Source organism: Anser cygnoides, chromosome Z (assembly GCF_040182565.1).
Source record: "Anser cygnoides isolate HZ-2024a breed goose chromosome Z, Taihu_goose_T2T_genome, whole genome shotgun sequence".
Lineage (NCBI taxonomy): Eukaryota > Metazoa > Chordata > Aves > Anseriformes > Anatidae > Anser > Anser cygnoides.
The window spans coordinates 78,746,134-78,764,386 of NC_089912.1; the positions used below are offsets into that span (position 1 = coordinate 78,746,134).

The window sequence follows — 18,253 nt, forward strand, 5'->3', positions numbered from 1 at the left end:
GCAGTAATTCTAAACAGGAATTTAAAATTAAGACATTGTTTAGTGACAGAGACACGACATGTGCCAGAAAATCTGCTAATAAGTGTTCACTTTATTTTCAGAGGGTCACAGTAAATGATGATCCTATGACAAAGTTTGTTTAACTGCAAAAGGTGTATTGGAAAAGAAATAGAATGTGAATTTATACAGCACCTAGAATGCTGCTGATATCATTTTGCTTGCGTAGCATGTATTGATGATGCATAACAGTCAATATACTTTTTGTATTTAGGGTGAAGCAAGGAAAGGCTTTTTATTAAAACCCATCCATGTGATAGCTCTTTAACAAATTACGATGTTTAATTTTTGTTTGTCCAGTATTATATATATATATTGGATAAAGTAGAAAACTGAACTTCCCGATGTTAAAACTTTTGCATTTGTCACATCTACAGTACAGCATTGTGAGACTGTGGTGAGTATTTTGGGGACTGTTCCTCAGAGCAAGAAGAAAAATGTTGAGCTGTTAGCTTGAAATTAATAAAAACACAATTTTTCATATTCTCTGCACTCAAATATGCCTTTGTAGCATATATTTTTAAAAGCCTCCTTCCTTCAGATAAATCTACAGATAGTGCACATCTTTTTTTGTAAGATTGATTTTATTCAGAAATTTTGCATTTCATACTGAGGAATGACACTTAAAACTGCAGAGGTCTTGTTTGAATTTTAATTTATGTTCAGTGTTTTTATTGGCATGCTCAATGGCATATTCTGCTAAAGCAGTGGCCCAAATGGGGAAACATTTATTTATTTATTTACTTATTTATTTAATTTCCTCACTCAGAATTTGTAGAAATCTGCAAAAACTCCTTACTGAAACTCCCCTTTTCTCTCAGAGAGCTCATGAATTTCAATATGTACTTACGGTGAGTTCTCAAAGCCCTGCTAAGTATATGAATTACCGTATGTGAATACAGCTAATTGTTTCAAACGTAAGGATGATATGAGAGCTCTAAGTTGCTTTTTCTTGATTATAATTGGTCTGTGCTTAACTGAAACTTGGATTGCACTTCAGAACAATACCTAAGATTTCACTAGAAGATACTGTGCTGATCTCGATCAGTTTTCCCTTCAAATTACGTATATCCAATTCTAAATATATCTAAATTCCCTGAGATTTTGTAAGCCTTGGAATTGCCAAATTGTTAAATACAGGTGAAAATATAAGTAAATGATTCATAACTAATGTATGTCTTGATTTCTGAAACTGCTAGTCTTTTTTTTTTAGCTTTGCATGCTTAAAAAAGTAAATAACCATGTCTCGTTCAATGCATGTAAGGCTCTATCTTTTCACTTTTGCTTGAAGAGTCATCATCACATGGTGTGAAACACCTGATATTCAAATTATAATTCTGAGATGTGTCCCAAAATGTTAAGAATAACTTAGTACCAAAGATTTTGACATTGAAAGGAAAAACTACACGTGGAGCTAACTCAGCTTGTTTAGATGTGTAACTGCTTGGTGCTAGGGCATATAGCTTCTTCCATGGACCAGTAATATGCTGCCACATAACATTTAGGCTAGCAATACAAAGTAAGTGAAAGGCAAGGACATCACAGCTGTTGAAGTATGGTGACTTAGAATATTTATATGATGTCCATTCATAGGTATTTTAGTGTACTCTGAAAGTTCTGACAACTGCAAGGAGGTGGGATACGATCCCCTCTTACCACCACCCCAAAAACAATGTTAAGGTACTTTCTTCCAAGGCTGGTGAGAGTTGTGCCAAAGTTTTTTAATACCAGTTTCTTTTAGAAATGTTTTCAGTTTCTTCATGCTATAGACTCAAGAGGGTATTAGAGGGACAGATGACTCAGTAAAAAGCAATTGAGTAATGCAGGGATTAAATACAGTTACATCAGAAAGATGGATTTTAAAAAGCTCACTTCAGTAGCAGACTTTCTCACCTTGTTTTTTATACTTTTCTCCTAATGACTTGTGGTGTACAATGCCTTGACATATTAAGACTTTAAAAAGCAGTTCTGAAATCTTCCTGAAATAGTGTTGCTAGGTGTGTGGTTGATTAAAATTTTCAGTTTAAATAATTGTTCTGTATTGTTGATTTGGATTAGGAAATGTTTCTTTTTATGGTTGCATACAGTGTTGCGTACTGTTCCCTGTCTCTACTGTCTGTTCTTGACTTAAAGGTGCCACTTTAAATTGTGGAATTGTGTTTAGGAATTCATGGCTGCAAAAGAAGGTTTCTGTACAAATTTTTACAATTAATTAATTTGGAAAATTTTCATGAAAAATGCGCAAAAAATCATTCTACTTTTTCCGCTTAAAAAGCTTTATAACACCAGCAATTTTAAAACATATTATTATTACATAAATCATAAATTTCAACTATTATTTAATGTGTATTAAAAGTTGCTTACAATTGAATTAGTTTTAGTAAATTCTTATTGTCATAGTCTTCCTTCTGCTACATTTGTTTGATTGACTAAATCTTTGGAGGATGTAGATGATAGTAGCAGAAATAGTTCATATGAGAACCAAGGTAATTTCAAAAGTGGTTGAGAAAAAACTGCCTAATTTGTATTTAGTAACCAACTGAGGGACCTAGTACAGCCACAGCTACTGTTCAAAGCAATGTACTTAAATTCATTGAACTGATGCCATGAATTTTATTTCTGAGTCCCATAAAACAGTGTGTTTTTTGAATTCCAACAAAGAAGCAGGAGGTAACTTGATAAAAATAAATCTTTACGCCTCTTAACAAGCTATGAACTGTATCAGATCACTTTTTTTTTTTTTTTCTATTTAAGGCCAAAATATGAAGCTTGTGGTAAACAAAACATGGAAAAGCTGTATTTTAGCAGAGGCCACAGGTTAACTATGTTTCATGAACTAAGGAATATAGATTTTTTTCAGGTTAAAATGAGTAAAATCATGTGCAAATGTAATATTGTTACATCAATATAATGTACCATTAGGAAAAAAAGTTGCATTTAAGTACATGCAGAAATTCTACATCCATGTTGGGGAAATGGTAATAAAGAAAAGTAAAAATTTTGGATTTTTGGCCTTGTAGGTGGGTTACGGTGCATTAAAGTCATCCTGATACAGCCAAAATAACACTTTGCATTATGCTTCAGCAAAAATACAGTGTCCAAGATTACAATATAGCTATATTAAACCAGCAAAGATGCAATTTACGTTTCAGCATTTGTAAATATCTGTGCTAGATATGAAATATGAGGAGTTACAGGCTGAGTTTACTGTGGTGTGTAGGCAATAGTGTATCATATTTCAACCCACATTATACACCTATCCTGACACAAGAGGACCATTTCTGGGGAAAAGTTTGAACTAGGTGCTTCTGTTGGAAGAAGTCAATAATGCAGGAATTGCAATACTGTAACCCTAGCTGTAAAATTATACCTTATAACCAGTAGGGTTCAGTGTGTTTTCACTTTAGAGGTCTTGTGCTGAAGAGTACTGGCTGTTTGCCAAAATCAAAATACTATATTAGAAACCATTCGGAAGAACTTCTTTGAAGTCATTTAGACTCAATGCCAAAATCTATATTAATCCCTATCTGCAGCATCCACTATTTCAAACTCATAATTAGGACACAAGGTGAGGCTGACACCTTATTCTGTTTTTCCAGCTCTTCAGCTGCTTTGGGAAATCCTCAGGCTCTCCAGTTAGGTGGCCAGTGGAAGGGTCGAATCACTAAATTGAAGTAAATTATTTGTCCATATATCGGGAGAATGCCTTTTCCTTGAGGTGCCTAATGGCTGTTGCAAAGTTTGGAGTACTACAGATTCCAGGGTGTCCTGTGGGGAAGAACGTGCAATTCTGAATTTACACCAAGACCTGTGGGCCATGATTATGGCACAGAGCTCAGCCCAGTCTTTCATGTTTTATAAGAATCCTGATTTAATCATATTTCCATTTTGTTGCTACTGAAGCTCTTTCTTGTTGGAGTTTTAAAAAGATTTTTTATGTTATTATGTTATTCATTATGCCCAGCATAAGGAAAAGGCAAAAATGCCAAATCTCAAACAAAACAATGTGTTGTTGTAGTTTAATGCTCTATCATATGTGCAAAATTAAATGTATCTCACTGGCCCTCAGTTACACATAAAATACAGTCTAAGTACAGTCTCAGTTTTAAAGGTGCTTTATTAGTCTGGTATGGGTTTAATAGAGTTTTCTGCTGTTTGTGATTAAGTCCTATTTCTCCTTCCTTTATATCATGAATTAATTCTTTAATGTTTAAGAACAATACTTTTTATTGAGATAGGCTTACTGGACATCTGTGTAGCTTTTTATATTTTGAGGGAACCAATGGAAAGTCTAAAGAACATAAAAATGTAAGAAATTGTGATAATTTAACATTACAGAAGATTTTAATCATCTCTAGATTCATAGACCACCTCGAACACACTACTTGTTGAAAGGATGGTTTTATGCCTGTTTGAGACCACATAAATATTAGAGAAAACAAAACAGCCACAAAAGAGATTAGTTTTGGCAGTGTTACAGAGGCAGACGATGGGAAGTTATGATAAAGGCCCTCTTCTGCTTGCAATTGATCTTCGTGTGATTAAAAAAATCAGTGGGAGTTTTGTTTGTTTGTTTTAATATTCTTGTAAGTTTTTAGAGACAAAAATATGATTTTATCTATGTTGGAATTCAGTAAAAAATTTTGGAACTCACTTTCAAATGTCTGAAATTGTTGGCCAATACTGGTTGAAAAATATGAGCATTAATACTCAAACTTTCAGTTAGCCTCGTTGACATGTTAATCATTTAGGGAAGTGTAGAGCCTAAAAGTTGGTGGTGACAATTCAAAAAGAATTGGATTAGAATGTGTTAGAAATCGAAGGTCTTCATAGTAGATGCAGCTTTAAGAAGGTGTTTAGTAGATGTATATCAGTTGAAAGAGCCTGTGGTGTAAAGTTATTCTAAGTATTTACCAGAATTTGATATGATGTCCTCAACTGTCTGTCTGTCTAGACAAATTAACCAAAGTTAAATCGTTGTTCCCTGTAAATTTTCTGTACTACAGAAAATATGAACTTGCTTGTTTGCTTTTTTGTTTGTTTTTTCTTCTTTTTTGCTAGGATGCTGTCCTTATTTTGGCAAGCCATATTAGCAAGATTAAAGTATGCTTCATTGTCAGGGTTTGCCACAGCCTCTTGAAATAATGGATGTAGGATGTTGAAATTCTTTCTTTTTTTATAAATTATTAATTATTTTTGTAGGAGCTCCATAAAGAATATATTGCCATGTGACCATCAGTAATATGTAACTGGTAATGAAGCAAAAGATCATAAATATGCTACCATATACTGCCACATACTGCCAGTAGTTTTCTTTCCTTTGTTTGCCTATCTTGACATTTTTCTTCTAATACTGTAAACCTATGGTTAAGTTGTTCTTCTGGCTTGAATTGAAAGATCATGTAAATGTGGCTGGGCTGTGAGATAGCCCTTCTTCTCCTTTTAGCTGTTCAGAAGTTACTGGAGCATAGCCTTACAGTGAGTGTAGGAGAGGATATAGCTCTCACAGCTCAGTAGGTCATTCTTGGATTATGTCATGGATATTGCCAATAGGAGGGCCGTAGAAGGGCTACTTAGATTAAATGATTCAGTCCACTGCTTTAACAGAATGTAATTTAGAGGAATAGAATATAATTATTGTCATTCTTAGAAGCAAATATTTTTTCCAATGATATATGTTTTATCCAAACGTATATATATTTCAGAATCAGGATCAAAATTTAATCTATGTTTATTATTAAAACACTATTAAACAAAGGAACAGATACAAAATAAAAGACAACAGACATAATTATGTGCTCTTTCATAAAAATAAAAATAATAACAATAATACATCATACAGGGAGGTCTGTAAAGCTCAGTTTTCTGTATTAGGTTTAATAAAACCAATAGTGCTTCTTACTTTAAATAATAACAGGAAATTGTTTGTCTTTTTTTTATTATTATTACCTTGACCTTAATTATTGAGGACTTACTGATATGCAAAAACAAGCGTGTTCATGCACAGAGGATTTACTCGTTTGTAGCTGGTCATCTTTTTTGTGATAAAAGTACTGCTGGTGATCTTACACATTTCCTTTCATGTGGTTAATGAGTGGGGGACTTTTAAGGCAAAATCTTAATGTTGCCTTTCTTATTACTGTGTAAGAAGTAGGTTAAAAATATTTGCGTCATCTTGTCCAGATAGGGATCATCTTTGACCATAGGCAATATAGCATGGGGGCTGGCCTGATTCGTTCTGATAGTTTTACCATGTGACATCACCATGGAGTTCCTACGCTGACTTTTAATTCTTGGTGGCCTTCAGTCATAGTGCGGTGGGAGGACAGTCGGTGTTGTAATTTTTGTATTTCCATCATTCTAAACAGCTGTATAAAAAATAAAAGTTTTGCAAGTTTAATCTTAATAATCTTCACCCAAAAAAAGCAGACACGCTATGTCATAAAATAACTATTAGTGACTAGTTTGTATCCTATAAATCTAACTTGAGTTGATAATATGGTCCATTACCAGCTAACTGCACAGAGTATTTTTCATTTTACACTCTTCAGTTACTTTTTAGTGAAGTGTTAAAAAATATGAAGCTTTTCTCCTCTCTAAAATTGCACACTGTCTGTCTGTTATTAGGGAGATAACAGCTCTTATAAATGTTTCAGTAAGCGTTAAGTAGACAGTTATGTGCACTCTCATTCCACGCTTATTTGCTTACTGTAATAAACTGATAAAATATGTGTGGTTTGTCTCTGTGTATCTGCAGGCATCATGAGTCACATAGATTTCCTTTAGAAATAATGTTGTGTCTGCAGAATTGATTGGTTATTTTCATAAACCATCCAAAGGTACACAAACGACTTCTATTATTTAAACATATGCTATGTAAGATTTGTAGGGGATTATCTCATGGTTACTAGATGCTTCTTGTTCTATTAACTCTTTGGAGGGTTATTTTAACCCCAGAATGATTGCAGGTATCCTGCCCTGTAGGTTTCTATAAGCATTGCAAATGTATGCATTAAAAATGTTAAAATAAAAACAAAACACTCTGTTTACCAGACTCGTGCAACTGTTCAGTAGACTGTCTTACAGTCAAATCAACCTGTGTTAGCTCACAATCCTGACCAGCAAATAGATGTCTTAAGAATTTTAGTTTTTCCTGAAATAAATTTCTTTGTTCAGGAGACATCTATTTTATTTATTTCTAGTAGTGACACATTAAATGCAACTAGATATTAATGTCCTATAGGCTTTAAAACATAATACTGTTATTCTGTCTGTCTTTTGCATGTCTTACGTTTTGTAAAGTATGATATTGAAAATAAAAGTGAATGTCCTCACATGAGTGAAATTATGAATGAAATATGAGAAGTAATGCTGTGAGAGGCATAGATTAAATTCTCTAAGTAAAATTTGTAGGCAGATTTCAATAAGACTTGAGTCAGTGTCACATTTTAAATATACTGAGGAATTTTTGTGCCATGTGCATATGCATCTTTACTAGATACCTGTCTACTACTTACGTCTTCATTCCTATTAACAATGTTTTAGAAGTTACATGCTAGCACAGAGAAGCAGAGCAGTTCAAAATACTTGTTTTAACATGAATAAAACATGTTTTCTGAGCTTATTAATGAAAAATGGCTGGACTGTGTTATAAATTACTGTTTAATGAAAAAACTTTGCAGTTATGTTTGTCCAGCCCAAATTGAATTAAATGTTACAAGGTAAAGTCTAAGCTTAAACTTAAAAATAAGATGTAAATTACATTTTAAAGATTCAGTTTTATTAATTATTTTATCAGTGCTTTAAGTGACAGTTTCTTGTGAGACTGTGCTAATAACCTGTTACTTCTGCAAAAATGGATCATATATTCCTATGTCCTCTTTACATATACCAATTATATGTATATATATATTTAAGCACCTCCTTTCTTCTTTCCTGAAAACTGAGTTTTTTGGGAGAGTATGACCTACTCAAATATTTTTAGAAATCTAAGCAGAAGAATAATTTGTTAAACCTTGGTTTTAGTATTTAAAGATGTTTTCATTTGTGGAACTGTGAAGTTCCATACAACTAATACTTTCTCTATTCATTTTACATTAGCCAGAAATCAGGTCACGTCATGTCACAGGAGCAATTTTTTGTATTTTTAATTTAAAGGTAAGCTACTTTTGTGGTTTACCCCCAGCAGGCAGCTGAGCACCATACAGTCTCACTCTCTCACTCTCCCCGTGTGGGATGGGGCAGAGAATCAGAAAGGTAAAAGTGCAAGAACTCACATGTTGAGATAAAGACAGTTCACTAGGTAATGCAAAAGCCATGCATGCAAGCACAAGGAATTCGTTCGCTGCTTCCCATCAGCAGGCAGGAGCTTAACCATCCCAGGACAGCAGGGCTCATCAGACATCATAGTTTAATGGGAATACAAATGGAATCATTCTGAACATCCCCCACGTCCTACTCCTTTACCCCGTTCCTATTGTCCAGCATGACGCCATGTGGCATGGGACACCCGTCTGGCCCCCTTGGGCCAGCTGTCCTGGCTGTGTCCCCTCCCAGCTCCTTGTGCACCCCCAGCCTCCTCAATGGCGGGGCAGCATGAGGAGCTGAAAAGTTCCGGGCTCTGTGCAAGCACTGCTTTGCAACAAATAAAACATTTGTGTGTTATCACCACTATTTTAATCCAAAAAATGAAGAAAATTAACTCTGACCCAGCTGAAACTGTGACAGCTATGTGAAAGCACCCCTAATCTTAGTGTATATTTGTGCACCTAAAGTGACATTGGAGTACAAACATACGTGCTTATTATGGGTTTTGTAAAACTTTGCTGAATTGTGTTCTCAGATGAATGCTTGTAAGAGATCAATAATTAGACTGGAATAATTGGCTCCACTTAAAATTATGGTTCCCATATTCTTCAAGTGGTATTACTACTATTACTTAAAGATGGACAGAAACATAAATAATTGGCTAGGTATTTTATTATATATTTTATGTGTATTTTTTATGCTCACGCAGGTAAACTAAAAACATTTTCCCTGAGAGCGCTACGTTATCTTTTTATGCCTGAACTTCAGCATTTTACTTAAAATGTTTTAATAAATTGTACAGATTCAGTGTTGGGGTTGTAGAGTTTCCTCAGTTTGACATATTTTGAAACTGCCTTTTAATTTTCACTCTGAAGTTTATTGATATATTATTAATTTTACTTAAGAAAACTGTTACCAGAGGGTTGTTTTTTTATTAAAGAAAGAAACAAAAAGTTGAAAGTTAAATCTGATGCGGAAGTTTTTCTAGAAGTTTTTTTGCCCAGACACATCAGTACATATTTTATTTTAATTACAGTCATGTAGTGGTTGAGTTTTGAGTGGATGGGAAGCCTTTTTGCTTTTTACTTCATTAGTTATTTGTCATTCACTGTGGTATGTGCCATACTTAATGCACCTTCCAAAGCCACTTCTGGATACAAATTCATTTACTTTATGTGGTTTTCTTCAGCTGTCGTCAATGTAGTGATCACACTTCTAAACATTTACTAGATGATCTTCACAGATACTCTGGGATTATAAGTATTACTAGCCTTGCTTTCTAGTTTAGAAATTGGTGCTCAGAGATTACGGTCAGGTTTTTATGTGCTTACTAACTTCTAAAGGTTTTCAATAGAATTCTCTAGAGCTGTATTTTTTTGTCTCCCGTTTCTCAGACACCTTGTAGGTGTAAATCACAGCTCTTACCAGCTTCTTACATTACTGGAAGTGTTGACTAAGTCTTCAGATCAGCCTCTCAATGTTAAAAGTGGCAGTCAGAAAAATGTAGCACCCTGTAAGAGTTTTGTAGGCAAGGTAAGATAAAAGCCAGTTCTCCTTGCTTAGCTGCTTTGGGTGTTGGAACATCCTTTTATTTTCAGTTGTCTCTCTCACTTAGTTAGCCTTCACATTCAAGGCTATGAATATAGGGCAGGAGAAGATGGACAGTCATCATGAGAACACACACGTAAAATTCAGTAGCTTATAGTGTATTGCGCAGACAAAATTTCTGTGCTGAGCATTTGGTCTTTTCAACCTCTGTGTTCTGGTTTTTTGTTTTTACTTTTTGTGTAACTTAATTTCCTTAAAAAGTAACCTTGTTAAACGAACTCAAATTCACTCTTCAGCTGTTTTCTGCATATTTTTTCCTTCTGCACTTTTGAACCCATGATTATAGATCTCCTGGCCATCACTATCTGTTGGTGATTTTTTTGTCTAAATGTCTTTCATGCTGCTGCTTCAGGATAGAATTGACCCAAATCACAGAATCATAGAATTGCAGGGGTTGGAAGGGACCTCAAGAGATCATCCGGTCCAACCCCCCGCCAAAGCAGGTTCCCTAGAGCAGGTTGCCCAAGTAGGCGTCCGGACGGGCCTTGAATATCTCCAGAGAAGGAGACTCCACAACCTCCCTGGGCAGCCTGTTCCAGTGAAAATGACCTTGAGATTTCTCAAATGACCTTTGAGATTTCTCTTCTTAATTGTGGCAGCAGGATGACTAAAAATGTGGCATCATCTCTCTGCTCTATACAACTGTGGTTTTAGTATTCGATTGGTGTGGTGTTCAGGCAAAATTTAGTGGTTTTAACAGGAGAAGAAGAAAGATTTCTCGTAGTTTCATAGTACATGATGGGTTTGGGGTCACCATTGAGTTCTGGTGGTTAGAATAGAGAAAAACTTTATTTTATCTGTAACTTAAAAAAAAAAAAAAAAGATAATTCAATGGATATCAGAATTAAAATATTTAAAACAGATTTACAATAGAAAATTAAGTAAATACAGCAAAATTAAAGCTGCTAGTTCTCAGCACCATAAATGTTATTTTTAGACTCTTTTAAAGATAACCGTTATTACATTTTGTTTATCGTTTTGAATATGTCTTTTCGTGTGTCTGGTTTGCCAAAATTCTGATTTGAAAGCAGGCATTCTAGCTGAGTGAAGTGTATAGTACCTAATTGTTGTTTTATCTGCTTTTCTCTTACAACATTCACCAACTGTTGTTTTGTACTTAGCAGGTTACTACCCAAGTCTTCGTGCCAACAAAAACACATGAAATGCTTCATCGAATGACTGGAAAAGGATTATCAGCTCATTATCACTTCTCAAGACAGCCAGACATGTTTGGTGATCATATGGTGCCTGTGCAAGTGACAGTAACAAATACAACTGATCAGAAGATAGAGAATATTCATATAGGGGAGAAGAAGTTACCTCTAGGCATGAGGATACATGAGTTTAATCCAATAGGTAACCATATCCTATATTTTTAAATACAGAATCTTAATATTTTGGTAAATTTCAAATATAGAAAAGTGTTTTTGTATAGTCATACATATATATGAATACATATACATATATATGTATGTATACACATGTGTGCATAAGAATACATATATACATATACACATACACTCATGCAGCTACCATTTCTTAGCTAATCTGATATTAACAAAAGTTTATTTCAGTTTCTCCCTACTTATATCTGACTTTGGAAACAGCTCCTTAGATCAGAACTTCTATGACTGAAAGTCTACCTGCTTGTTCAAATCATTTGAGTTGATACGATAAATTTATTTTCTTTTCCCACAAACTTCAGTTCTCTTTCAGCCTTTGTCCAGAATGGCTATAACAGGCTATTATTAAGTATCAGGTTTTGATTTAGATACTCATAATGATCTCTGTGCCAGGCTTTACAGAACATCTATGGGTTTATTATATGATGTGGTGGCTCAGAACTTTCTCATTGTTTCTGTTGGGAGCTTTCAGCAGTAGACTGAAAGTGTTTTAATCTAGTATGAGCATACCATACTTTCATAAAGAGTGGTTTCTTAGATTAGGTACTCTGTTAATTCAGTAAAGCAATGCTGTAGTCAGGTCTAACCTAAACTATTTAACTTTCTGCCTTCTGATGTTGGGATGTTTTCTTTAACTCTGAAAAAGTTATATAAATTTATGTTCAATAGCTACAAAAGCAATTATGTTTCCATCTGACAAAAAGCAAAGTATAATTATTTGAACAGTCTAGCAAGGAATGTAACTGCTTCCGTCACAGACAACAAATGTTTTGTCAGTGTTTTTCAGTTAAAGGAATAAAGTCATAGAATCATAGAATGGTTTGGATTGAAATGGACCTTTAAAGATCATCTAGTCCAACCCCCCTTCCATGGGCAGGGACACCTCTCAGCAGATACAGTTGCCCAAGGCCCCATCCAACCTGTATTGGATACTTCCAGGGATGGGGCATCCACAGGTTCTCTGGACAACCTGTTCCAGTGCAACACCACCCTTTGCGTAAAGAATTTATTCCTTATAGCTAAACTAAATCGACCCTTTTTCAGTTTAAAACCATTATGCCTTGTCCTACCACTATAGGTCCTTGCAAAAAGTCTCTCTTTGTCTTTTTTTACAAGCCCCCTTTAGGCACTGGAAGACTGCTGTAAGATCTCCCTGGAGCCTTCTCTGCTCCAGGCTGAACAGCCCCAACTCCCTCAGCCTGTCCTCATAGGAGAGGTGCTCCAGCACCTTGATCATCTTCGTGGCCCTCCTCTGGACTCGTTCTAATAATTCTGTGTCCATCTTGTGCTGGAGGCCCCAGAGCTGAACACAACACTCCAGGTGGGGTCTCATGAGAGCAGAGTAGAGAGGGGAGAATCACCTCCATTGCCTTGCTGGCCACACTGTTTTTGATGCAGCCCAGACTGGCTGGCCAGGCTGGCTTTCTGGGCCGAAAGTACACATTGCTGGCTCATGTCCAAGTTGTCATCCACCAGGATCCCCAAGTCCTTCTCCTCAGAGTTGCTCTCAAACTATTCACTTCCTAGCCTGTACTGATGTTTGTCACAAATTCATAAAAGTAGAAAACTGGTAATGTTGTAAATCAGATCACATAGTCAAAATTAACAGTCAGTAAATAGTAGAATTCACTTCTGCTATGGGAAAAGATCGTGAAAAATTCAGGAATTAATACACTATCCATTTCAGGTTTCTTAAGTTCCACAACACAATCCTGCTCTTTAAATTATTTATTTCCCACTTCAATGTGCTATCTATCTTGTGTAGCCATTTCCTTCTTTTGCAGAAAATTACTTATATATCATCAGCAGTTTCTTCCAAAATGTTGTTTTTTCTCACTTTGTTGCAAATTTCTTGTATTCTTTGTTATTTTATCTAGAAGTTAGTGTATATGTTGTGTTCCTCTTTCTACCTGTTATTTATGTTTCCAGCATTTGGAATATATGTCCTATAATTTGCCCAGTGAAATTAAAAGTAGTGTCAGTATAGACAGGTATTCCTGCTGGAGTGTACACCTAGCATTGCCTCCATCACTGCAATTTCTGTTGGTGATTGCCCTGATTTTGCAAGTATAAAAGGGCAAAATTATTTCATCTAAATTCTTGTGCGCGGTATTTTCTTCTTGGCTAGGTGGCTTTGAAACTCCATTTGAAAACATTAAGCCCAAAGATGTAGGTAAAGTTTCGGAAGTTATAACCCTTTGATGCTTAACACAGACTTCTTTCCTGGAAATACTTTGTTTTTCACTCACTCTCTAGCATTAGCTTAGTTTTTGCCTAACCACATGTTTTTCATATATTTTTCCAGAAGTTAATCTAGATATAGTTAAATTAAGTTTCCTTTTGTTGCAGAAAAGCAGTCTGCTCTTCAGTTCCTGAAAAGCATCAAATACACAAATGAATAAACTGGAAGAAGAAACCAGACATTTCTCCGCCTGTCCAATCATATTTATTAGAATTCCTTTCTTCTAACAGTGGTTTTAGTTTTGTTTTTGTCTTTCTTGTAAGCTTCAAACAGTCAGACTGCTCCAATGTTTGTTTTTAATACCTACCTTTGTATTAAAAACAATTTTTCTTCCAGCCAAAATAAAGCCTTATGTCTACAACATTTAGGAAATAGTGAAGAGATCTAGCCAAGAAACTAAGAACAAGCATGTTTCTTGATACTTGAAATTGAGAAGTGCCTCACAAAAATTATCTTCCACTTTGAGTTCATAATCTCTCTGCTCTCTTCCATAAGTAAAGCAAATGAAATATGGGGAAATAAATGTACCACACTAATCATGAAATATTTTAAATTATACTCTTTTTCTATTACTTCATGTGTTAATGTGCATTTTATTAATATTTGTTCTGTTTTACTATTTATTAACTAAATTTGCAAATTGATGTTATTCTAAATGAAATGTCAATGCTGGATCTGTACACAAGCAAAAGGGTACAATTTCAATATATTTTTTTCTGTAAATAATTTCCCTTTTTTAATACATATTTTTATTTACTTGATGAGGCTGCAGGAATGAAATGCAACATTTCCTGTGCAACAATTTCCTTCCTGTTCAGGAAGGAAAATGGAAGTGTAACATTTGGGGGAAACCTGCTTTAAATTAAGCTACAACAAGCTGGTTTTTTTGTTTGTTTGTTTGGTTTTGTTTGTGTTTTTTTTTTGTGTGTTTTTGTTGTTGCTGTTGTTGTTTTGTATATATATATAGATAGATTTTCTAATTACATGAAGTTTGAGGGTTTGCATCTGGGCTATTGTGTTCCTTTGCATGCTTACTTCACCTGTTCAAAATATTTTTATGTAGAGTGCCTCGAGCCTGGGGGATCTGTGACTGTCTCAATGGGTATTGACTTCTGTGATTCTACTCAGACTGCCAGTTTCCAGTTATGGTGAGTTCTAAAGGATGAGGGAATGGAAATCTCATACGAAAATAATGGGACATGGCATTTAATTTTTTGGCCCTAAGTGTAACATAGAAGTTTACTTGGCAGTATCAGACGTACTGTTTAATAAACGTTTAAAGAATTGAACATCAGTTCATGACATGCTGTAAACCAAATGTGTTTTTAGAAAAATAAGACATAATTACTGTTCTGTTTTACTGTTACAATGATTATCAGTTTTCTTGGGTCTTCCCTTTTTGTTTAGCACTTGCTTCTAAAAACACAGATTAGGTGGTAATCTCAAATCTAGGTTTAAAATTAAATGTCTAAGTGCAAGAGCTCTTTGACAGGTTGTGTTTGGGAGGTCCTGTTTTTCCCTTGGGACAAACAATATCAAGTAGGATAATCATTAGCTCCTCTTCCAAGTTAGAATTACTTCTGTTCCTGAGTTTTGTTTTTATTTTTTCCCACTCTTGGGATTTTTTTTAATAACACCACATTAAAGGGAGCCATCAGGTCTGACCTAGTATGCTGTAATGTTTTGTGTATTCTTCCTTTTAAGAAATCACAAATCAAAAAAGCACATAGTGTGAGCAATTTTATTAACTCAAGTGATTATTATGGCTGTTTATGATCTCTGTAACATGACTGCATGAAAACAACCCCAAAATTTGCAGGCTAATGAAACATTTTCCTCATGCTGTAGATTCTTTTAAATTATTAGAGAGAGAATGAAAACAAATAAGTGACTGGCCAACTAGACTTTGTCTTATGTACTTGATTTACATTTTTAATGGTCATTGTTGGCATGTTCATGATCCTCCTTTTAATGAGTTCCATTGCATTCTAGGCTAAAAGAGAACCTGTTCACCCAGTGAGAACTCTGTTATAATGTAGCATTTGAAACCAGGGAAAAAGACTAGGAGTGTCTAAACATTAGGAATAAATGAATGTGGGAAAGCAAGGCTCCTACTTTTAAGAGCAATTCAGGCTTTTGCTGGCTTATATAGTCTTTGAAACTGTGCAAAGGCAACACATGAATCTCCAAGGGTCATTTTTTCTCCACATATTTCAAAGTATTTTTCTTTTGACGTATTGTTGCAAGAATCACTACAGTCTTTACACAAAAATGGATATTTAATAGGAATTCAAATTGCAGCTTTCCAAATTAGGGAAAACTCCAGTCCTTTCAGAAATTACTGGACCCATTTCTTCAACACTATAGGAATTCTAATGTACAACTACTAAGCACAGTTTGCACAACTTACAGGTAGGAATAAAGGTAGAAGTAATAGCTTTATAATGGAAATGTACGCAAGTGACTCCAAAAGAACCACTGATGAAGTTAAATTATCTGTTTTAGGGGAAAGAAGGTTTTACTATTGAAAGTGAATATTTTTTTCCTCCTTGAGCCTATTTCTGCACACTTAATGTGTTGTCATTTTTAAGATAGTAGTACCCCCAGCAAGTTGTCTATAGCATGTATTTTTTTGCATGTCACATAGTTTCATAGCATAGAATCATTAAGGTTGGAAAAGACCATCAAGATCATCTGATCCAACCATCCTCCTACCACCACTGTCACCCACTAAACCATGTCCCTAAGCACCATGTCCAACATTTCCTTAAACACCCCCAGGGATGGTGACTCCACCACCTCCCTGGGCAACCCATTCCAATACCTGACTGCTCTTTCTGAAAAGAAATGTCTCCTGATTTCCAACCTAAACCTCCCCTGGTGCAACTCAAGGCCATTCCCTCTAGTCCTATCGCTGGTTATCTGTGAGAAGAGGCTGACCCCCAGCTCCCCACACCTTCCTTTCAGGCAGTTGTAGAGAGCAATAAGGTCTCCCCTGAGCCTCCTCCTGACTAAACACCCTCAGTTCCGTCAGCCACTCCTCATAGTACTTGTTCTCCAGACCCCTCACCAGCTTCATAGCCCTTCTCTGGACATGCTCCAGGGCCTCAATGTTCTTCTTGTAGTGAGGGGCCCAAAGCTGAACACAGTACTCAGGGGGCGGCCTCACCAGAGCTGAGTACAAGGATTAGCTGATCCCTGGTTCTGCTGACTACACACTGCTGTAGCTGGTCTGTGTGCTGTTTGCTGGAATAAGGGAACAATTTTGGACTGTAGCCCAATGCAAGGCTTGTTTGGGGAGGGAAGTTCCATTCTAGGCAATGCAATTTCATAATTGCTTCAAAATGAATAAATGTATTTTGTTTTTATTTTCAAATAGAACATGCTCAGTTTATCAAGCAGGAACACTTTTCTAGAAAAGAGCAGATATTTTTCTTTCAAGTACATATTTTCAGTATACTAATGATTTGGTTCCAAACTTATACCATTTATTGCTAAGAATCTTAGAAGTGATGAGGATAAGCAATGTAGCATAACACATTGATTTTATGCAGATCATCACCTTTATGTTTTGGGAGGTCTGCTGTATTAGTGATATATAAAAACTGATTACTTTCTCCAACATTGCCTAGTAATTGTTTATTATTTTCCTATTAGACAAACAAGACAGATCAATAATCCCGAACACCAACCAGACTATGAGTAACATCACTGTAAATAGATTTGCCTCAGATCTCAGTGGTGTATTCATTTTAATGATTTGGACAATGTGAGTCCAATGACAAAGCTCAAGCTAAGTTTAAAATTAAATTAAGAATAGGAATTGCTTACTTTGTTCCTTTGCTAATTGACAGGGCCCTGTCTCTTTGAGAGTAGTTCTTAGAAAATAGTGTAAAAATAGGTTTAAAAGTTTGTTGCATAAAATTTGCTGTTTTACTGTAAAAAATATAACATTATTCAAAATCATACTGATGTCAACATCATTGCAGAAATTGTGCATTCTGATGTTTTGGGGGCTGTGTCTGAGAACTCAACTGAAGCCTTTTTAGCCTTTCATACTAATTTAAAAGGTTTTATCCAAAAGAAAGAATAACTTTTAAAAGTTTGTTAAAATGTTAAAATATATGCACACAGGTGTCAATATTCTTGTATTTCCTGATAATGTATCTTTTTGAAAGACATTATCAGTTACCTTGTATTTTTGTTAGAAGCATTTTCAGCGGTAAGGTGTACCTGATCATAATAATTTTCTTTAGTTGTTCTAAAAGGGAACACTTTGTCTTGCATCAAATGTAATTGATCCTGAAGCAGTGTAATCACAATTACTCACTTTCTTAATTGGCCTGCCCAAAATCAGAAAATGGAAACCGATCGGCAGTGTTTAAATCAATAGCCTTGTAGTAATGCTTGTGGGGGTAGGGAGATAGTGGTAATGGGTAGATCAATTGGTCTTAGATGCCAATCATGGACTGTGTGTTTTGCATAGCAAATACTACCTTTCTGTTTGGGGATGTGCTGCTGTAATAGTGGTTCAATAAATACAAACTGTAAAAAGAAAAAAAAATAATGTGAGTAATAAAATATTTAAATCTCTTTCTGAATCTGTTGTACAAATCAAGGACAATGAAGGAGAAAT

At 35.2% G+C, this 18,253-nt stretch overlaps 1 protein-coding gene across 4 annotated transcripts in view; it reads left to right on the forward strand.

Annotated features, from left to right (window-relative positions):
• Nucleotides 1–18,253, forward strand: part of AP3B1 (adaptor related protein complex 3 subunit beta 1) — a 165,250-nt gene that overhangs the window by 120,260 nt on the left and 26,737 nt on the right. For 2 of the 4 annotated variants that reach the window (XR_010827451.1, XM_066987680.1), the window contains exons 23-24: nucleotides 11,094–11,328; nucleotides 14,681–14,765. Coding sequence is in view for 3 of the 4 variants with exons in the window: in XM_066987680.1 (XP_066843781.1) it covers nucleotides 11,094–11,328; nucleotides 14,681–14,765 (320 nt within the window). In the remaining variant the exon portion in view is untranslated. The remainder of the gene's footprint in view (nucleotides 1–11,093; nucleotides 11,329–14,680; nucleotides 14,766–18,253) is intronic. The other 2 variants (XM_066987682.1, XM_066987681.1) reach the window with 1 other exon arrangement.